At 39.1% G+C, this 23,683-nt stretch overlaps 1 protein-coding gene across 1 annotated transcript in view; it reads right to left on the bottom strand.

Annotated features, from left to right (window-relative positions):
- LMBRD1 (LMBR1 domain containing 1) overlaps positions 1–15,635 on the bottom strand; it is a 56,303-nt gene extending 40,668 nt beyond the window's left edge. The window contains exons 1-4 of the mRNA XM_087718918.1: positions 15,511–15,635; positions 13,699–13,875; positions 8,186–8,246; positions 2,715–2,812 (exon numbers count right to left, since the gene is read on the bottom strand). Coding sequence (XP_087575044.1) covers positions 2,715–2,812; positions 8,186–8,246; positions 13,699–13,875; positions 15,511–15,576 — 402 coding nt within the window. The 5' untranslated portion in view covers positions 15,577–15,635. The remainder of the gene's footprint in view (positions 1–2,714; positions 2,813–8,185; positions 8,247–13,698; positions 13,876–15,510) is intronic.
- Between the last annotated feature and the right edge of the window lie 8,048 nt (positions 15,636–23,683).

Genomic DNA, 23,683 nt, shown 5'->3' with positions numbered 1-23,683 from the left:
CTTTTTCCAGAGGACACAGGATATTCTATAATGGATATTTTTGTCAACTAAGTTCTGGAATCATTGCTAGAAAAGTTTTGACATTTTTCCCATAGGAAGAGCTGGCTGCTTTCAGAAAGATAATCAAGGAAGAAGAATCAAAGGACAAATGTTTGAGAAAGGTAAGAACAGAACAGAAGAACAAATTATGTCTACATGGTAGCCAATATTGATATGGTCTCCCATATATTTTCCCTTTTACTCTTAAAGCTTGGATAGGTTCTCTGTTGTAGAAAAAGCATGGTAAGCCCACCATGTCTACATAAAAACTTTTCATGGGAAGCCTAATGTCTTTTAGTACATTAGGCCAGTGGTCCCCAACCCCCGGTCCGCGGACCGGTGCCGGGCCGTGGAGTACCTGGCACCGGGCCGCGCAGCGGCCGGGGGCCATGATCGCTGCAGCGGCCGGGGGCCATGATCGCTGCAGCGGCCGGGGGACATGATCGCTGCAGCGGCCGGGGGACATGATCGCTGCAGCGCAAAGGCTCCTGGGCCGTGCGCAAAAGCTCCTGGGCCACGGTAAAATTATCAAAGGCTGACTGGTCCGCGGCGATAAAAAGGTTGGGGACCACTGCATTAGGCTATTTCCATGATATGATTCTTCTCATACGACTACCAGATAGCTTTCTATGGTCTGAATTCAGAAATGGTGATGGCTCAGCAGCCAATACCTAGAATATGGGAAGAAGGTGAGGTTGTATATCATGCTATTGGGGACGAGCCACCTTATTTGGCCCCATCTGTCCTAGATGTCTATAAGGGAACTAAAGAGAGTAGAAAGAAGAAAGGAGTATGTTGCTCCCCAAGGAGATTGGCCCACCACACTTGCAATAGCAAAAGGGATATGCTGCGGACACTGTTGATCAAGGAATCTATTCTGCCATTGCTCCCCACACTCTGGAATATTGTGTCCCTTGTAGTGAGATCTGCCCCAAAGGACTGCAAAACCTTCCTCTGCCAACTGGCCTGGGTTCTGATGGTGGCATTTCATACTTGAGGTGGTGAGTACATTAAGAGATTACTCCAGCTCTATCACATTATATATTGGTTCCTTCTTTCCTTGTTCATTTTGATGTTAATGCTTATCATTTTAATGTTTTATATTGTGGTTTTTACCTTCTTGTAAGCCACCAGTCACCTGATGGCAAAATGGGCGGCATATACATTTAATAAATGGTTGGATGGATGGACAAATGGATGGACTCCTGGCCTTTGAAAAGCTAGACAAGTGTTGGCTGTGTATACTAGTTGAAGATAGAACTAGAAAAGTATCCATCTCTTTGCATAGGAAGAATGTCAGAATTTTTATAGCCCTATCACTTGATCTGTCCTCTATGGAATGCCCTGACCTTTCTATTGGAAAAATGTTAAGTTTTCACAGTGGATGCCTCAATATTTGCATCTACATGGAAAAGCTATTTTATTTCAAGGTCTGATAAGCCCCATTCTCCAGTTCAGTCTACGCACAATTTTTATTTTAAAATATTGTTTCAATCCACTATATCAGCAGGGAAATTCTAGTTCCCTTTCTTGGATACTGTTGCCAGGTTGGAAAGTAACTTTTAATGCCAGGAATGATTCTCATTTATTTTACAATCACACTAATAAAATGCTTTCAAATCTAATTTCTAAAGAACAAAATCAAACCACAATGTAGTGGCAACAGCTTCTGTTTATAAAAAAGGGGGGAAAGAATTTTGATAATTGTGATTGTAGACAAATGTTAAGTAGTTTACTATATTATAGCGAACGGCCCAATTTAACTGATCTTAATTTAATAGATTAAAATCTGCTGGATGTTATCTTTTTTCCAAATTTTAGGCAAAAGCAAAGCATGTTATTTGAAAAATCAGTCTAGAAAATATGATTCATTGTAATTAGTAGGGCAGATTTTCATGTACAATTGAATTCATTATCCATTTAATGAATATTCAGCCTTAATTAAAACTACTTCCCTTATTAGTTAAGATTAAGGTTTACTGTAAAGTTTGTTTCCAATTCTGCCTTAACAGGCACATTTGCCAAACAGAAAAAAAGGAGCAATTATTCTAAGAGGCTATAAGCATCATATAGTAATAAAAGTATGATGTTAATTATAATTATATATAAGTATATGAGCATTTTTAAACATAATGCATTTCACTATGTGATAATGAGGAAACCTGGCCAAAACCCCAACATTTTTACCAATTTTGATCATTAATGTCACATTTAGAAGCATTTTATTTTCATGTAATTTTCTGAACAGATTTAAGGAGCCTACAGCTGTGGGCACAAGCCAAAAAAATGTACCTCAGTGCTATAGCATATGCTTTGCATAGAGAAAGAATCAGATAATCCTGACATTACAGTTAAAAGGATAAATAAAAGCAAAAGCCCTAATATGATTGATTCTACACCCCCCTTTCCTCCCAAAGAGCTATTGCTTGTCTAAGCAGATTATACCGAACTAAACAGAGCTATATGATGTATCTCCCTGTGCTCCCATAAGGATAATTCAGAGGGGGACGGACCCATAGGTTAAACCCAGCTTTAGTCTGTGTAAGAGAACATTATTTCCTTTCACCATAATAGAATTTTTAATGTTTCAACTACCACTGGAGCAAGGAAATCAAACTCTTCTTATTCACCCTGCATATCCAACCAAGCAATTGACAACAGTATAATCATCTTACCACGTATGTATTGCCATCATCTTCATCTTTTTCTTCATAGTAGAAGTAGACAAATGGGATCCATAAAAATACACAGAATAATATGATGGAGTAAAGGGCTAGAATGAAAGAATGAGACAACAGGGACATTCTGAAACAAAATAATTCACAAAATGAGTACATTTAAATTCATGTTTACTACAATGTAGTAAAGTAGGGGTACCAAGCAAAGTAGAATCCTGTTGAAGAAGGTCTCTCTAGCTTCAATGTACAAACTACTAAAATAATGCACCTTTCTACTATGTCATTAATATATGGAAGCTTTTCAAATTGTCCCAAGAACAAAGACTTCTTCTATAAAGTACAGGAATAGAAACACTTTCATAAGTACAGGTAGTCTTCCATTTACAACTGTAATTGAGTTTGGAATGATGCTAATTTTAAAGATGAAAGGGCAAATGAGAGGGTCAAAGAATGTTGCTCCTACAAAGACAAGAGGATCCAACTATTTCTCAATGCACAAAAAGGCAAGACAAGAAACAATGGATGGAAACTAACCAATGACAGAAACAACCTAGAACTAAGGAGATAAATCCTAATGGTTGGAGCAACCAACCAATGGAATAGTTTTGACTTCAGAGGTTGTGGGTGCTCCATCACTGGAGGCTTTCAAAAAGAGAGTGGACAAACATTTACCTGAAATGTATAGGGACTCCTGCTTGAGCAGGTGGTTGGACTAGAAGACCTCCAAGGCCTCTTTCAACCTTCTATATTCTATACTCAATATAATTTTAATGGGTTTCATTATTAGCCTGTATTTTTTTAAGGACTTGAATTTACACCTGCTAGTTTTATAGTGTTTTTTATATATGAGTTGTCAGGAAGTCTTGGATTCAGATGGGATGCAAATGTTGTAATAAATAAATCATTTAACAAAAATATTTGTAAGTGAAAAATAAAATCTCTATATAATTACACAGCAGTTCATGAGTACATCCAGAGATGGAACAAAGCATGTATTCATCTACAATCATTTTGGTTTATCTGTTGAAGATTCTTTAAAATTGATACTTGTTTTTCATATAAAGCACACTGTCAACTTGTCTTGATAAAATGAGATTTAATTAATTAGATTCAGCTGCCACTCAAAGATATTATTTAACTGACAGAATATTTTTTATATAATTTTGTTAAGCCTTTGAAGGCTCACAAAGAATACATACAAATCTTGGTTTATATGCAAAGTTGTTTATTACAATTTGTTCAATTTGTTCAATTTGGACCTGGGTACTTGAGAGACCGCCTACTGCCAATTACCTCCACTAGACCGATTAGATCCCACAGATTAGGCCTCCTCCGAATTCCATCCGCCGGCCAGTGTCGACTGGCGACTACCCGGAGGAGAGCCTTCTCTGTGGCTGCTCTGACCCTCTGGAACGAACTCCCCGTGGAGATTCGAACCCTCACCACCCTCCAGGCCTTCCGCAAAGCCCTTAAAACCTGGCTGTTCCGACAGGCCTGGGGCTAAAGAACCGTTGCCCCCGTCTCGAATGGTATGACTGTTGTGTGTTTTAAACCATGCGTTGTTTTGTGTCGTTTTTTAATTTTGTCTGTATCCCCCTTTCCCTGGTTTGAGTTGTGAGCCGCCCTGAGTCCCCTTCGGGGGGAAAGGGCGGCATATAAATAAAATCAACAACAACAACAACAATAAGCTACAATAGATGGATTCACAGTTAAAGGTAAAATCTTAATTATGATTAACAAACTATGATGGTTGAATTTATATAAATAATTAAGCCAAAAATAAACAAGCTACATTGTGGTTTGAATAAGGTGCAAGTCAAGTCTGAATATACAGTATATGGAACTTAGGTAGTGAAATATATTCTTTGTTTTCTCCAACTCCTCAATTAAATGTTCAAAAAAAATAAGCTGTTTAGGAAATCTTCCCACTTGTTTTTAATTAGAATTCACTAAAAAAAAATTCTCTCATGCTTACCACAGACTATTCATGGCTTTTATACTAGTACTCAAATTTAATTCCAACTCCATTACATTTCCCCTGTCAACCTTACTGAATTCTGAATTCTTTATCTGGATTTAGACAAATTATTATGACATTCTATGAAAGGCATCGGCCTTTCTTCTTAATAAAGTGTGTACCAATAAATAAATTGCTGACTATAGTAAAAATAGCAACCTAAGCTATAAAACATGGTCTCCCATTCTACAATCACACACTGAATTTTTGGAAGCTCTGCCATCCAAAATCTCCATTAAAGCTAAAAATGGGTGGTCAAAATATTCATTTTAGAATAAGGAGCGGACATTTCTCAGACAGGTTAATGTTGAAAGTGTCTACCACTTTTTCCACATATTCTTTGAACTCCAGCAGAGTTAATAGCCTGATAGTTCATAAAGAATCCTTGCCTTAGAAAAAGGAGAGCCCATTTTCAGAAGGACTTATTTTAAATGAAAATCAAATTGTGCAGTTTGCAAGTTGCTCTATCTCTACATTTCCCAACTGCAGAAAATAGTTAAAATATTTTTTCTCAAGATTAACAATATCAAAGATTCTTCATCAGCTGGGAAAGAGCCCTTTTTCACTGCTGCCGTCTAGTCTCAGATCAGAAGAAACTCGCACTGTATGTCCAATCAAACACATTCAGCTTTGGAGAAGATGAACAACACATTTTTAAACATACAATATCACAGCTACACTTACAAATGACTTGCCAACGTTTTCAGATATGTAAAACAAGTCACAGAAAACCATAAACTAAAGTTGAAGCAAATAATATAAAAGCTGACAATATATCAATACAGAGAAAATAGTGAGAGAATCTTCAGAATAATCTAAACATTAAGACTCTTTGGAGATTACAGAAGCACAGGAGGAAACTGTTCACAGTAATCTAACTGCAGTAAACTGTAACAGAAATTGCTTGACGCATTAGATTTTCTTAAAACCATAAAATGAAGCCCCAAGTTAATCCAATCATTAGCTCTGATTAACATTTGGCTGTGCTATTACCTATTTTGATACCTGTTTATTAAATCATGGTTCAGTTCAACATAGAACAAGTAAGGAGATGTACCTCATTAATCTGATTTGTGTTACTTAGAACAACAAAAGGCAGGAACATTTTGTGTAGAGTTAAATCATTATCACCATCTGGAGGCTGGTTTTTGCAACAACATCAAACCTATACCCTATCAAACTTCCATGGTTTTTATACTGCACTAAATATAATTTTTCCAAAAGAGAAAATATTTATAAATTTTATGAGTGGTTTCAGCTACTTAATATGCATTTCTTCTTTCATAATTTCAAAATTCCAATGTCATTCAGAATCCCAATGATTCATGACAGACAAAGAGCCAGTTTAGTGTAGCTGTGGGAAGTTATCACCCAGCCCTCTCTCAGGAAAATGAAATATCCTAGGAAATATTGAAAAGGCAGAATATTTCTCTGGATATGAAAAGAAAGAAACATGTTTTAAAAGACAGAATAGTTGCCTGTAGCTTCCTGCCCATCCCCACTGTTAATGGGCCATTAAGAAGGTCAAGCTAGTCCCTTTTACATAATAAAGACTTCTCCACTGCAACCCCAGGGGGGATGGGAGTAAAGGCATGATAATATTGGCCCTTTACTCAACTGACCACATGGCATCTGAGAACTCAACTAAACCTGGATTCAAAACACAGCCCAGAGAGTTGCCCCTGCATGGTCCTATGGGAGTCTGACAACCAATCAGAATACATTTCTTACACAGGAACAGGAAACAGAGAGGTGGGACTGAACAGGTTATAAAAAGCCTAGCAAGCCCCTCCCTCAGCCCTTCTCTTCTTCTCCACCAACATTGAAGCATGTGATCACCTTTTCTGTTCAGGACTCAAGCCACGTGGCCCTGTCCAACAATAAACCATCTTTCCAAGCAGCCTCCGTGTCTCCAGTGTCTTTTTCCCCACTTGGAGCCGAATCCAGAAGGACATTTCTTTCATCATAGGAGTGGCAGCACTAAGTTAAAAATCAGGAGAACCTGAGTTCTAGTCAGGCTTAAGACACAAAGCCAACTGGATGACCTTGGGCCAGTCACACTCTCTCAGCCGTAAGAATAAGGCAACGGCAAACTTCCCTATCAAAAAAATTGCAGGAACATGTCTAGGCAGTCCCCAGGAGTCAAGAATGACTAGAAGGCTTACACTTAAATAGATATTACTGTGAAAACAAAGGAGGACATCTACTTTTGAAATGTGTTGTTTCTTATTAAATACAAGGTTCCATCATGTCTTCCTTAGTTCTTAATGAAAATTTACCAAGTTCCCATGCAGGAAAGAACTTGTTACACAACTACTTCAGAAACTAGCATACCTAGGCCTTTATACTGTGGCTATTACCAAGGCAGTTGACAAACCTTTATCCTCCCTTTCCTGACATGTTTTATGTGTCAAAAACAAAACATAGATTTTCATCAGTAAGACAGGAAATTATTTATCAAGTATAACAGTTTATCAACTGTTTATCAACTTCCTAGTCTGCAGTCTTGGAATTGTGGGATTTCTTGGTAGTATCTTGTCTAAGTACTGGATAAGTCAGATCTTGCTTAGGTTTCTATAATCACGCTGTTAGCTGAATGTCTTTGGGCTAATGACTGTCAGCCCAACTCACCTCACAGGATTCTTGTGGGGGAAAATAGGAGGAGGAAGTGTATTGGATATGTTTGCCAGCTTGAGTTATTTGTAAAAATAATTAAGGCAGGAAATAAGTACTCCTGGGTTGAGTCAGATAAAGCAATGAATGGCTGTTGTCCTAACATGTTGACATGGGGGCCTAACATGTTGACAAGGAGGTATTCCATGGTGGAGGTAGTTAGTGGATTAGGAAGAAGATCCCTCCTTCACCTTATTGTATTCATGTTTCTAACTTATTTAATTTTTGTTCTTTTCATATTTAATATTGTCATATTTTAAATATTTTGTACTTTTGCTTCTATGGTGATGTAAGTGGCACAAGAGTCACTTGACACTGAGTGGGCAACATAAATTTAATGAAAAATAAAAAAATGCTTTTATGTACATATGATATGATTTGTTATCATGGAAAACTGAACACTTTGTCAAACAGATGTGACTTCCTATATAAATGATCTCATAGGGATGCAGATTTTTTTTAAAAAAAAGTTGAAAGATTAACGAAGTTTGGAATTCTCTAAGAACATATGAAAAAAGGACAGGGAAGGCGAAACAAGTGATTGTCACAGAATCCTAGAACATCATCCTAAGTGTTAAAACTAGCATAAAACTTTTGAAATTGTATAAACCAGATGAAAGAAATAATCATGAGATCAGTTAAGAAATATTATGGACCATGGCACCACAGAAATATTATGTAACAAATCTAACTAGATTCTGGAAATTGCTAACCTTTTCATCCTTACTCTAAATTTATGGGGAAAAAATCAATATAGAGGAATATTTGCAATACTTACTATAATATGCATATAATACAGTGTCTTCAATTTGTCTTGTAACATTGGCATCAGCCCAGTCCTACAAATGTTCACAGAAGAAGAAAACACTGTCAGAGTAAGTAAACAGCTATTTTTATGTCCAGTTAATTTTTTAAAAAAAGATCAATCTCTAAACTGTGAAAACATACAGTCTAATTATACATAATTAATCACCTTTACAAATAATATTAAAGCCCATTTAAAAGTAATATTCAAGAATTCTTCATATAAAGAAATCTATAACATGGTAGTAAAAATCAGCATGTATTGGATGAAAGTGAACGAAGAATCAACAATAATTCTTCAAAAAATATTAAGATGCATTAATTAAGTTGGAAGCAAAGAACATGCTAAAAATGTTTTAATCACCCAGGCATTTTCCAATAAATATTTTTCCTATTTGACTATTTATAGCCACTATTTCCTATAGGTAGATATATTAATACATCTTAATGAAAAATTACAAAATAGGTAGGTGATATATTTTAATGTTGTAGGGCGTTTTCTTTATTTTATTAAATGTAGGTGCTTCCTAGTTCCAAACAACTCTGGGCATTTATAATTAAAAGTAAGAAAAAACTCCTTTAAAACAGAGCAAAAAAACCCAACAATAACTATGCACATCTGGAAACTATACAACATTACAAAAAAAATTGATAGAAACTAAACACTCACCCTAGTACCAGGCTCTGAGAGAACTCCAATCTCTTGAACCCTATCCAAAACTAAAGACACCCCCCCCCCCAGATCTAGGCAGTCAAATACCCCAGTTACTTGTTAAGACAGACTCTGAACCTGTTACTTCTCATCCAGATCTAAAAACCTTCGAGACACTTAGTCATAACACTGACAGCTTCATCAATTAAAACAGACACACAAAAATAAATAAATAGGGTACAGATGCATAAACTTATAGAACACAAATACTTAAAAATAATCTAACTTGAATAAAAGATATTTCTGTTATAACTATGAATTTTTAGAATTATGCCTCTATATAAAAAAATCTGCCCCATCCTTATGTTATTGTGATTAATCACTATGGAATCACAGAACGTCTTGGATTTTCTTGTATTTTAGAAAGCCTGCAGATAGCAGGTTCTGACATATAGCTCTAAATCTGAAGAACAGATCACATTTGGAAAAAAGTTCAAATGTTACTTTCATTTATACTGACAATGTTAAAGAGTCCCAATTCTGAGAATGATACTTTCTGTTGCAGCAAATAGAGGTCCCAAGTGACTTGAATACATCCACAAGGCTCTGTGAAATATTCAGGAAAACTGACAGCCTTTTCACTTCTGTGGGAATTAAAAACCTAGATGAGAATTTCCTGCAATACAGTATCATTCTGAAGGAAATTCTGTACTGCCCTTATTAACCAGTACAAATCACATCAACTTGATGAGCAAAAGCAAGAATTTGCATTGCAGACTACAGGCAGCAACATCTCAATACTTTTTAGGAAAAGAGCTCGCTTGTTATCTCTAGGTAACATTTCTCTCCCTAAAGTAGATGTCTTAATATTTTTTTTAAAAAAATCTTTTAAAAAACTTTCAATAAATCTTAACAAAGCATCGAAAGTTATAATGCCCTAAAAGGGAATTGTTATTGATTTAAAGGATTAACAAAGAAAAATCAATATATTATACATTTGTGATTTTAAAAATATTTTAATGGCCCGCTTAAGCCTAACTATTTTCTTTTGTAATATAGTTCATCACTATGTATTTTATGTGCTTAATATGTTTTTCTGCAAAGATGCCCTTAAGTTTCACCAGACCGTCAAAGGAAATCTATGGTACCAAAAGGTTGTACCCAGAATTACTGCTAAAAAGCACAAAAGTTAAATTGAACGTTCTCTGAACAGCAAATTACCTTCTTCTCCACTATCCCACTTTTTCATAGTATATCTGGTAAACATTTATGTTTAGGTTGGAAGAGGGTGGCCGAACACAGATTCGTTTAAAAAAGGAAGTCATATGCCCACCATTGATCTAATAGGGTGAGTCATACAAATCTGTATCTTAAGGCTAAACCCCAACTTCAGTTATAGTGAATCGCACAATATCAATATTGATATTAGAGCTTCATAGAAAGATGGCACACAAAATCTACTATGGGAATGATGTGACTTTAGAACAACATAAAAAAGTCATTCAACTGGAGCAAAAAAAAAAAATCGAATTAAAGATCTGAAAGAGAAAAGCTGTAAAGAAAATAGTAAAATAGACTGAACTTGGGCCAAATACAGTTTTGAGAAATAGCATTCAATCTATTCAGGAAGAGACTGCACTTCCTCTGATAATTTGGGAGCCATAGCTTTTGCTTTTGGGCGTGGCACGACAAAACCGCGCTCGTCAAAATAGCAGTGATAAAATCGCGTTGCTAAAGCCGCGACGTCATCACCGCCGGGACAACAGCGCGGCAACAGAAGGGCGTTTTAAAACAGCGTCGCAGCAGAAAGCCGATTTCAATCAAGGTAAGGATTAGGATTAGGTTTAGGGGTTTGTTTTAGGGTTAGGTTTAGGGTTAGAGTTAGGTTTAGGGTACTGAGTGCTTGGGAATGCGTGGATTTGCCCTCCGCGATTATGTCATCGTGGTAGGATCATGTTTTTCCTTAGCACTTCGAACGGTGCAAATTAGTCTTCGCGCTTATGTCTCCGTGGATAAGGGCTTCGCAGATTTGTGGTGGAACCGCTTTTGTCACTCAGTCCAAATAGTTCCAGTGGCAGAGAGGCCTTTTGCTGACATTGCTGATTACCAGCTACAGCCTTTCCAGAACACATAATTTAGACACAATTATTAACAACCACATAAAATCCTAATTATGCATGAAACTGCCTTTGAAGATCATCTAACATTTTCATTTGGTAGTGATCATGAAGGCTATTTCACTAAAGACTGCTGGCCAATCAAATTCTTCTTTCACACTTTTCTCAAATGTCCTCCGGAGGTGACATGAACACTCATATGGAGATCTGAGGGTGTTTGAGGACTAACAAGCGAGGGACATTTTATGCACAAGGAGAGGCATGTTGCGTAATTCTTACTGCAATACACAGCTGCCAGAATTTGAAGCATTTATTTTCATACACCCTTTCTTGTATTCCACGGTATCTGTTAAGATATTTAAATTTAGTAATTGAAGCAGTGGGGTTGTACAGTGAGCCAGAACAGGTAAAGCTGATTGGTTGAAGTTGGCTCCTGCATGAGGCAATCTGTGCTGTGATAGGTTGCTATGGATGTGGAGGGGGAGTTTCCCTTTTCCCCCACCTTTTTCTTCTGTGCCCTGTGTGCTCTGATTTACCTGATGATGCTACTGTTTGCCTGATTATCTTGTTCCGTGTATGTAAAATATATTTATTTTATATTAAGAGCCGTGGTGGTGCAGTGGTTAGAATGCAGTACTGCAGGCTACTTCTGCTCACTGCCAGCTGCCTGCAATTTGGAAGTTTGAATCTCACCAGGTTCAAGGTTGACTCTGCCTTCCATCCTTCCGAGGTCGGTAAAATGAAGGCCCAGATTGTTGGGGAAAATATGCTGACTCTGTAAACCACTTAGAGAGGCCTGTAAAGCACTATGAAGTGGTATATAAGTCTAAATGCTATTGCTATTTATATAAAACTACAAGTCAGTGTGTGATTTCATTTGGACACCTGTTGCATAATTCCCAAACAGTATCTGTGCCTAGTCCCCAAATGAAAGAGTAGCAAGAAAGAAATAATTAAAACCACCTGTTGTTCTTGAAAGGGGAGATGCTCCACCCTACTCCAGAATCTAACTGGAGCCGTTCAGCAAATCCCTTTCCTCAGAAGATTTTAATCGCAGAATCCATTTTTCTCCTCACAGTAGGGCTTGAAAGTTTCTGAACACTTATATTTTTCAATGTTACATAAATGTGACCTAAAATTGATGTGTTCTCCACACCAGTCCTAAAATGTGATACAAGGAATCCAATTAAACAAATAAGTAAAAACATATTTGTTCATATTTATCTGTAAAACAACTATAAGATGCTGAGAACTGCATTTAAAAATCAGCATTCAGTAATCAATGAACTGCCTGAGCAAGTAGAGGAGTCCATCAGAGAGAGAACTGCACAAAATGCAGCATACACACCAACAGGGGTAAACAACAACTCCTCCAACCTCATTTGACTAAACTTTTTTTCCTGCCAACTTAATTTTACTGGTTCCTGTTCCTTAGGGTTTTCTAGGTCAAAATCTTCATAACCAGTTAGTCTAGTATATTGTTTTTCAGCTAATTATTTATCCAGCTCCCAGCCCAAATGCACAAGAATAAAAAAAATCCAACTTCCTTTCCCCTTGAAACCCTTTCCTCTCATTGGGAGGGCAGTACTGTATTGCATTTTGAAAACGTAAAGCTTTAATAAACTAATGGAGGGAAATGGCGATGGTTAAACTAGAATATTCATTATATCTGAATAGGCATGCCTATTTTACATAGCCTTAATCACCTGAACAGGATGTTATGCATATGCAGAAGCATGCATAACATGTATAGTTTGTGGCATCTGAAGCCCAGTAATTTGAGATCAGTTAAATCAAAGATTTACTGTTCTTAAAGTTCCCTGGCTAGCCATTAGGCCACTCACAATTTAGAATCCTCAGTTATAGCTATTCACCCAGGTACTCAGGTTTAAGACTTCCCATTAATCTACTGAAGTGTGCATCAGCTATTGAAATATTGTTTGTCCCTTTATACCTGAACATGAAATAGATGAAAAGATAAGAGCACACCTTGTAGATAGATGAAGGTTAATAATGGCAATATATATGATATATAGAATAAGGAATTAGAAATCTTGGGAAATCAATGGGTCCAAATTTTAAGTATCTTTAACTCCTTGGGGATGAAGTTAATACATCAGAAAAACTTGTTCAATAATTATTATATTTTCCAAAACATGTTTATAATTTCGATATTACAATCTTAATGGCAGGAATAAAACAAAAAGAGGGAACCATCATGTTTGAAAATATTTTTCTAGGAAACTAAGTTATATCCAACATTATGCATCTGGTATTAGAAAATGTCTATTATGATTAGTCTTCTTTTAATATAAACTGTAACAAAATTAATTTATATCTCTCAAATGAATGAAGTGGAATTGTGTTAGGATGAAACCAGGCTTTGTAAGTGTTCATTCAGTAGACTTACGTATTTCATTCATCCAGCTTTGATCCTGCCTTTTAACTCTAGGCAAACATTCAGATCAAAGGCTTTATACAAAAACCAGATTTAAAATAGAACAAATGTTTTAGTTTTTTTTTAAAAAAGAAACACACAGCAATCTAATTATTACAATATAAACATGTCAATATCATTCATAATTAAATCAGTTACTGTATTTGCTTTCTAGCGTTTAAAACAATTCGAATACTTTTTACTTTCCCAAACAAAACAGAAATAACAAGGGAACAGGATTTGTTATAAAAAATTATAGAAAGTGGGAAATGAATAAATACCTTAAAAGTTCCATTCTGGTTCTTCACATAAGAAACCAGAAAAATGTCCACAGGAAGGAGAGCTGATGTAATAAGTGCAATTGCCAAAGCAAAAATAGATGTTATGGTGGAAATCACTTCACTTTCTCGCTTACTCTGGTACTTGCGGACATAAACCCAGCAAAACACCAAAATGACCTAAAAAAATAAGACAAATAATTAAAACAATAATACTTTCAGCATTAATTTTATTCTTTATATACATACTGAAATAACTCTGCTATCTTTCAAAATATGCTTATTTGGAGGAATTTATTCTATTTGTTTTGACTATACATGTTAGAAAAATTACATAAATATTATTATAGTTTCAACCTATCAATTGCCACATCTCTGAAGCAGACCATATCCTTGTCTCTCATGTCCTTGACTTCTGTTTAGTCAATTATCATTAATGTAACATAATCCATTGATTGTTTTACATATACCATCATATTTCCTTATCTAAAATGTTGATATATGTCTGATATAACAATGATATGATAGAGCATTTACTCTTGTAGTACAAAGGAATTATTGACTGACCTCAAAAAGTTAAGGCCTGAATAGTATTTGAAGGAAAGACTCTCAAAAACCCAGATTAGACTGTAGATTAGACGAGGAAAATTAAAAAAAAACTAAAAAAGGAAGGCAGCAATGGTCAATTCTGTAATTTTGTTACAAAAAGTGCACAGGTGTGCAAATGAAGCAAGCAGGAGACAAATTCCAATTGAAGTAAATGTTACCCTTTTCGGTTAACTATGGATAAGAATGTAATCAAATACAAAGAATATAACAAGTTCAATGTTATTAATTAGCACATCAGAGGAAGCTTTCACTAAACTGTTTGCTGCAGCATATTAGTTTACTAAATAAACTGTTTCATGCAACATATTAAGAAATTACATAGTTTCTGGTTTTGGCCTAACCCTAATGTATGAAGACCACTAATTATATATAACAAATCATGGTTGTATCCAGGTTTTCCCAGGCATGTCTACTGTCTGACCAGGAAAACTGTACCCAAAATGTCCATGATGGAGGCAATGGAATTACAGGTGTTAAATCAGTAGGAACAGAAGCAGCACTTCCTAGCTGCATTTTCTTTAAATATATATATATATATATATATCCTCACTGTATCTACTACTGACCTGAGATTCAGATGGTTAATCTTTTTTTGTAAAAAAAAATGCATTAATGCTGGCTTAGTTTATACAGACTTGGGATATTACAGAAACATTATGATTTCATTCCTCAAATACTGGCCTAGTATCACCGATTTGCAATTTCAAGCAGGCTGCGCTGCTTTAGAAGCAGTGGAGGCTTTTGATTTTTTTCAAGACTGCTCCAGGCTTGGTCACTTCTGGAGGGCATAACCAAAATAACCCTCACTGTTTTAATGCTAATGTTTTAATGTTCAGTGCTAGAGAAACAGGATGACTAAGTTTGTGTATTTCATATTACGTTTTTCTAAGTTGGGGGGGGGGTTCCCCACGATTCGGCTTTTTGCGCATGCGCAGCTCATCCCGCTCACCCACGACAGAGGCAGCGAGTCTCCTGACCGCTGCACCGGTTGAACTCCTGCCGCAACACACGCACTTTTTCCAAAGAGCCTGGACCACTACGGCAGCTTCAGTCTCAGCTAAGTTTACCTGAGGACTGTAAGCCTGCAGCTCGCTCCCAAGAGAGTAAGCCCCGGGCCGGTGCCCACCATGAACTCAACCGCTTCCCCAGAAACGAGACAGGGAGGAAAATAAATGGAGAGCCGAAGCCCTGGCTCGTTCCTCCTACCAGTAAAGCAAGGCCGAAGAGACACCATCCCGTCACCAGATCCGCCTCGGCGGTGAAGGCCACCATCTTCACTTCCGGCAACAGCGCGAGCAGCGACGAACGGAAACGTCGCCGAGTGGGGAGGAACGAATTGAAGGGGCGGGGGGATGGGAGTTGAGGCCGTTGCCGTAGGAACCCCCGAGCCACGCTTTCGCCGGAACGCCCCCGACCGCATTTGGAATGTTTCCATTGGCTGATGTCATAAAGCATCAGCCAATGAAGGAAAAGCGAGCTCCGCGAGATTCCTAATACGTCAGGTGCGCTAAGGCAAGGGGGTCTCCGACGTTGGAAACTTTAAAGACTTGTGGACTTCAACTCCCAGAGTTCCTCAGCCGACTTCTGCTGGCTGAGGAACTCTGGGAGTTGAAGTCCACAAGTCTTAAAGTTGCCAACGTTGGAGACCCCTGTCGCTAAGGCTTTCGGGTGAGGGAAATGTGCCGTGATTTAATCTCACGGAGAGAGAGAGAGGTGGCGTCGCAAACGGCTCGTGATTTAAGGCCGGAGTATGTGTTCCCCGACTTACGACCGCAGTGGAGCCTAAAAGGTCTGTGGCCAAGTGAACCATTTGTTAAGGGAGTTTTGCCCCGTTTTTTTTAGAGTGAATCAGAACAAAAGCCAAATCACCTGACAGCACAGCAGTATTAAAAGATGCACCAACCTGCTACCAGTGTCTTTGCTTCTAAGGGCTGTCTTCTAACGCTGCTATCCTCTGTGGGCAAATCTGTTAAAGCCGCCTCATCCTGTTTCCAGAGACCCTTGTCTGTGCCATTTTGTCTAAGTAAGTATGTAAAATCTTTATTATGGTCAAAGGCCAGCAATACACATTAGTTTTTACACTGTGGGAAGTTATCATCCAGCCCTCTCCCAGAAAAATGAAATATCCTAGGAAATATTGAAAAGGCAGAATATTTCTCTGGATGTGAAAAGAAAGAAACATGTTTTAAAAGACAGAATAGCTCTCTGTAGCTTCCTGCCCATCCCCACTTTGTCAATGGGCCGTTAAGAAGGCCAAGCTAATCCACTTTACATAATAAAGACTTCTCCACTGCAGCCCCAGAGGGGATGGGAGTAAAGGCATGATAATATTGGCCCTTTACTCAACTGACCACATGGCATCTGAGAACTCATCCATACCTGGATTCAAAACGCAGCCTAGAGAGTTGCCCCTGCATGGGCCCATGGGAGTCTGACAACCAATCAGAATACATTTCTTACACAGGAACAGGAAACAGAGAGGTGGGACTGAACAGGTTACAAAAAGCCTAGCAAGCCCTTTCCTCAGCCCTTCTCTTCTCCTCCACTAACGTTGAACCATGTGATCACCTTTTCTGGTCAGGGCTCAAGCCATGTGACCCTATCCAACAATAAACCATCTTTCCAAGCAGCCTCCATGTCTCCAGTGTCTTCTTCCCCACTTGGAGCCGAACCCAGAAGGACATTTCTTTCAACAACACTATATTAAAAAAATACTAACATTACAATATAAATTAAAAGTATTGACATTAAAAGTGGATAATAACATAATGGTCCAAAGATTGTTAAAAGTATGTCCAGATAATTGGTACAAGATGGTACTATACCTCTGTTGCCAGTTTTTTTCTTATGGACATTGCAGCAGCACAGAACTTTGTCACTGCATACGTGGTAACCGGGTTAGTGTCCTGGAGGAGGAAGTCTAAATAAAAATGGTCTGCCCTCCCTGGCAATCTCTCTAATAAGGGGAGAATATGTGCAGACCTACAAGCTCTGTATAGCTTGCAGTGTAATAGAACATCTGGATTATCTTCCACTTCTCCTTTACCACATATACAGACCTGTTCTGCTATAGGTGTTCTCTTACACCTGCCCTGGAGGAGTGCTTAAGGAAGAATGTTAAATCTGGCTCTGAAGAAAGCTATTCTTTGTTTTGGGGAGATCAGGTCATTTAGATATCTTGCCGATTCCCACACACCCTGCTTGATTCTGTCCCTACTGTGGAGAGGCAACCTACTTAGTTCTTCTTGGAACACCATGTCCCTCATTCTATTAATTACTACTTGCTTGGCTTGCTCAAAGCCTAGGGACATTAAGAATAATGGTGAGAGCCCATAAGAGCCCAGCTTGTGATCAATTGCCTATTTCCAGGGACATTTTGTCTAAGTTGCTTCTTGGTTCAGCTCTGCCACACTGAGAAGAGACTGAGGTGTCTATCCTGGAAATTGTGTGTTGTCACAGGGTGCTTCAGGACACACTGGGTCGGCAATGGAGCATATGGTGTTGTGTGTCATGGATCTCAAGACTTCGACATAGACATATAACAGCTTCTCCAGCGTTATGAATGAACTTGAATCCTGCAAATCAGACTCCTCCCCAAGTCCCTCCTTAAATACAATCTTGAGAGGAGCCTAATTACAACCAGCTGAGTCCAATTATCTTTTGTAACTGCGTAGCTGTTTTCTCCATCGATCCGCCCAGTGTTGCCTGGCATCCAGGACCACCTCCCTTGTCTCCTCGTCACTACTGCAAGGCCTGACGTCATGAGCACACTCCCTTCGGCTCTCACTGCTGCTCCATGCCTCAGGCGCTTCCTGGTGGCCAGCCAGCCTCTCTGCACCCTGCTCAGAGTTTGAACCCTGTCCAGGGTCCTCCACCTTTTCCAGAGCCGACTCATAAGGCCCCTCGCTGTTGGAGGCTGTTTGCAGCTCCAACGGCTTCTGCTGGGCCACAACACATACCTATGGCTGAGAACGCTTCTCTGCACTAATAACTTGTTTTCTGGGCGAATTTTTCCTCCCTGTAGTCAGCTATTTTTGTCAATTGCAGAAGCTACTCAGCAATTCAGTGACCCACAAAAGTAGGTTGACTGCCACTCTACAGTATAGTGCTGTCCATCTTCCCACTATTTTGCTTTTTTTCTCTCTCTCTCTCTTGTCTTTCCCCTTGTTCTTAGCTTCATTGTTCGGTCAACCTCTTAAGTGTATACATTTCTCTGGGAAATTTCTCTCATGGCCAGTATTGCTTTTTGTTCTCTGCTGGAAACTAGCACCAGAGTTTCCTTTAAAGAATTGATTAATTGTTAATTAGTTTAAAAGCTAATAATACAGAAAATTAATCAACACATTGCAACATATTTTGGGAAGAAAACCCCTGAAGTTGGTGTAGCAAGAGTTAGTACATTCCAAGGACTCTCTGCCTAACTAGCTTGCTCTGACTGATGAAGCTGCTTGGATGAGCAGCAAACATCTTAAATTAACAATTAAAAAAAATAGTTCAGTTGCCATGATTAAATTGTTAGAGACCTTTTCCTGGGCGATTGAGAGTCTTCATCAACATAACACAGACACAAATGTGTCTGGAGGCCAGGTGGATCTTTGGGAGAAACAGGAGGTATAAGAAGATTCTGCCCTGACCTCAGAAACGGGAAACACTGTCATCTATGAGAGAATTGAAGTTGAGTTTGGAAACCAGGGGTTTCACTTGTCTGGAACAAAGAACTGGACCAAGACACGGGTGCTTTAGCTCAGGTAAAAGCTTCTGTGGTACACATGACCACAGCACATTGTGGTGCACAGTGTCCTTGTCTCCTGTTCCTCTATCGTTACATGGATTGAATTATGCATGGTGCTACCAGTAACGCCAAATAAAATGTCCTGTAGTATTCCCCAACTGGAGGCAAAATTAATGAATGAGTCATTGCAGGGGAATACCTTCCCCCCCCCAAAAAAAAACCTCCCCAGAGGTTCATGTGCAGGATGTAAGGGTTGTAAATTCAGCCCTGTGATTGATGAGGGGTGAAGCGTGGTTTTCTTTGAAGTATACCTTATGACCAAGTGAAATAAACCCGAGGTAGATTCTAAGAAAACACATTTTTATTGTAAAATAAATAACAAACAAACTTAATGGCTAATAACTACATTCTGGTAAAGTTCCTAGCCTCCCTCCTCATGGCAGGCAAACAGAAAGAGAAAGAAGAAGGCAAAAGAGACATGCGTGGTAGGCTCACAGAGAAAAGCCAGCCTACCGTATGTCTTAGAATATAAGCACAACTGGCAAAACAAAAGAAACAACATCGTGACACAGGATCTACAAATTTTCAGTGTTGAGGATAGTCTACTATGTCCATCAAGAGGTACGTCATGGCTACTGTGTTAGGGTACCAAGTACTAATCCCCGTGGCACGACAAAACCGCGCTCAACTAAGCCGCGCCTGATTAAACCGCGTTGCTGATGTCATCAACAGGGCGACAACAGCCAGCGCGGAGAAAGAAGGGCGCTTTAAATAGCGCTTTGAAAGCAAGCCGATTCAACTTAAGGTAAGGGTTAGGTTTAGGGTTAGATTAAGGGTTAGAGTTAGGTTTAGGGTTAGGTTAAGGGTTAGGGTTAGGTTAAGGGTTAGGTTTAGGGTTAGGTTAAGGGTTAGGTTTAGGATTAGGTTTAGGATTAGGTTTAGGGGGGGTTAGGTTTAGGTTTAGGTGTTAATTTTAGGTTTAGCATTTACAGCGTGCTTCTGTCTCCGTGCTGTTGTCGCGCTGTTGATGACAGCTACGCGGTTTCGTCGAGCGCGGTTTAGTCGAACGCGGTTTTGTGGTGGAACCACTAATCCCATGATAAATAGGACTCTGAGACAGGTAGATTCTTTAAAGAACTGATTTACTGGAAATATATTGACACAGGCTCTGAATATTCCCACGGTTTTCAGCAAGTTAAAAGTAGAAGTTCTTCCCCTTCCCCAAACAGTCAGCAACATGGTACAATCATCATGTTGTCTGGTTGCCTACTAACGTCACTGCCTGTCCAATCAATGTCAGAGAATGCCCTTGGTTTCCAAGAGAAAGTATTTTGTTTTGGCTACAAACTCCCTCTGTCTCTCCTCTCCCCTGCCAACCCTCAGCTCCAGTGTGGCTGAAACTAGAAAATGGCCTCGATGTGAAGCTAGAAAATTGCCTCGCTCTGGCCAACTTCAGAGTTGACAAAGTGATCCAATAGTCAAACTGGTATGAAGCATCCCTGCAATCCAGCAGTAGAGGGGGTGGCCACAATGAATTAATAGCTTGCACCCCAGAGGTGACTTATGAATTTGGCTTGGGATGCATCGGGGGGGAGGGGAGACATATCTGCAAAATTGTGTCTGGCAATACAGCCTTTGTTATACATTGGCAACTACAAGGAAAATGAGAAGCCAGGTGTCAGATCCAGTCTCGACTCACCACATTTTAAAGTGTTTATTTTTTCCTTCCAAAAGTTATGGGAAATGCAGCTAACCACTGACAGTATATTTTTTTAATTTTAGAGAAGTGGTTTTTATCAATCACATTAATTTTGCAGCTGAATACCAATTGTTCTCACATATACTTAAGTTCTATATACAGTACTCTTATCTGTCATCTTTACAGCCTGACATTACTGCACTTGATTGCAAGTGACACATTCATCATTCATTTTATGTGAAAATCAGGCATGCATCAATCAATCAACATTGCCTTTACAAAGTATAGTAAATTGAAATTTAAAAAAAACCCCTCTCTATTATTATTTAGAGTATTGTGGGGTTCTAGCCACTCTGGTTTCCAAACTATGGTTTATGAGTTAGCACACAGTGTGTGACAAACCTGTTGCTTCCCGTATCTTATGCTATGTGCGTTCAATGATTTTCCTAGGCGTACCGCCTCTATGTGATTATTATGAAAATTAGAGGAATGGGTAGGGTTGTTTTTAGCGGAGTGCAAGCAGTATGGATGGATCAGATGAGATAGAATCTATGAATTCAATGATTTCTCAATCCAAAATTGAGAAAGGGGGAGCAATCAGTGATGTAAAGAAACAGGTTAATTGTCATGGAAGCAGGTGTATGGTGGGTGGGACAGCAGCATCCATACATTGCAGTAGTTAACCCAGGAGTAATGGCCAATGCAGTTTAGCATATCAGGAAACTTGAAGACACATTTGTTTATTTATCATATTTAAGAACTGCCCATCTCCTTCACAGAGGGAATTTTAGTTATTGTACAAATGCAATATTAAAAACATGAGCACCATGTATAAAATTTAAAAGAGGCATGCGATGTTATAAATTAATTAGGAAAAAGGATTTGAGGCCTCCAACCAGTCCCACATCTGCATAGTGCGTACCTCTCTTTGTGCCCAAAGGAAGGCCACAGATATGTTTCCCAGTCTTTCTGGAAGGCTGTTCTGTAGATACGTTTAGATCAGTGACGTGCGGTGAGGTTTATGGCTGGTGAGGCAGCAATTTTTTTAGACTTGTGGACTTCAACGCCCAGAATTCCACAGCCAGACATGCTCAGTTCTGATTTAAAGCGACAGCATTTGTTTTTCTCCTTTGCTAAATAAGTTTCCTTCTTTTTCTTCTCCCTTCCCCTCCTCCCTCCCTCCCTCCCTCCCCCCTCTCAAACACATACACACACACACACAAAGTTGGATTGGAGGGAGTCAGGGAGACCACAGGAGGAGGCAGGAAGCCAGTCAAAGAGCCATACTGGAGCACACACACTTTTCCCCAGCCCCGGAAGGATCCAGCCCAGCTTCACAGATTACAGGTTTGAAAAGACAATGTGGCTCTGCCTGCAATCAAACTACACTTGGGGAGGGAGAGCACTTCCCTCCAGCCTTTGCCCAAAGCCCCGCACCAGGAGGATGAAATTTGAATTCCTCCCCCTCCCTCCAACCCACACCTACCTTTGGATCAGATGAGATAGAATCTCTGAATTCAAAGATTTCTCAAGTCAAAATTGTGTCACCTACCCAGGAAACTCAAATATAAGAAAGCCCAAAGCTGAGGGAAAGTAGTAAACCAGTAGGAGACCACTAGGAAAGGTGGACAGAGACAGGAGCAATAAAATTGAAAGTATTATTGACATGCAAAAGTTAGTAGGAAGCAGTTAGAAGGGTGATAAAAGAAATGTCCTTCTGGGTTCAGCTCCAAGTGGAGAAAAAGACAATGGAGACATGGAGGCTGCTTGGAAAGATGGTTTATTGTTGGACAGGGCCACATGGCTTGAGCCCTGAACAGAAAAGGTGATCACATGCTTCAGTGTTGGTGGGGAAGAAGAGAAGGGCCGAGGGAGGGGCTTGCTAGGCTTTTTATAACCTGTTCAGTCCCACCTCTCTGTTTCCTGTTCCTGTGTAAGAAATGTATTCTGATTGGTTGTCAGACTCCCATGGGGCCATGCAGGGGCTACTCTCTGGGCTGTGTTTTGAATCCAGGTATGGATGAGTTCTCAGATGCCATGTGGAGAGTTGAGTAAAGGGCCAATATTATCATGCTTTCCTGTAGCTGCTGGTGAAGTCTTTATTATGTAAAGTGGACTAGCTTGGCTGTCTTAATGGCCCATTAACAGTGGGGATGGGCAGGAAGCTACAGGCAACTATTCTGTCTTTTAAAACATGTTTCTTCCTTTTCACATCCAGAGAAATATTCTGCCTTTTCAATATTTCCTAGGATATTTCATTTTTCTGGGAGAGGGCTGGATGATAACTTCCCACAAGGGGACAAACAAAACCATACCATACCACACCATGCCAGGGTCTTGGGAAAAACTACAAGGTTCTATTTTTTTCCCCACTTCTTGTTACTACTTCTATTTATAACCTTTTAAAATTCTGCATCATCCGTACTCCTATATTAATAAATAATTTCTAGTGTTTCAAATATTGAATAACTACTTTTCATGAGCGGGGGGAAAAAAAGATGGCAGTTGGCAGACCTCACAAAGAACAGCTGTAAATCTCAGCTTTCCAGACACTAAATCCGCATTGTGCCAGAAGCCAACTTGGCAGACATTTGGCTGACACACGACTTTTCTGGATTAATTTCTCTATTGCAGACAAGGATGAAGCTATATGCAGGTAACCTTGTTTATCAACTGCAGTTGTGACTGGCAACTCAGTTGTTAAACAAAGCAGTCACTAAGTGAAACTGCCACCGGTGGCGGTTTCACTTACTTTAGCTTTCCTTGTTTTGCAGACCTTCAAAGGTTGGGAATGTAAGGATTGGTCACAAAGCTATGTTTTCATCAGTGCCATAACCATGAACAATTGCTAAATGAGTCAGTCACCAAACGAGGGATATGCAAACCATCACTTCCTGTCCTGCCTCAGGTGTTTTTGAAAATAAATCTGCCCTCTCATCTCTAGGACT

The sequence above is a fragment of the Thamnophis sirtalis genome, unplaced genomic scaffold, assembly GCF_051295495.1.
Source record: "Thamnophis sirtalis isolate CommonGarterSnake01/CBP01778 unplaced genomic scaffold, rThaSir2_p1.2 scaffold_6, whole genome shotgun sequence".
In the NCBI taxonomy this organism is placed as follows: domain Eukaryota; kingdom Metazoa; phylum Chordata; class Lepidosauria; order Squamata; family Natricidae; genus Thamnophis; species Thamnophis sirtalis.
This window is presented reverse-complemented; position numbering and strand designations above follow the sequence as displayed.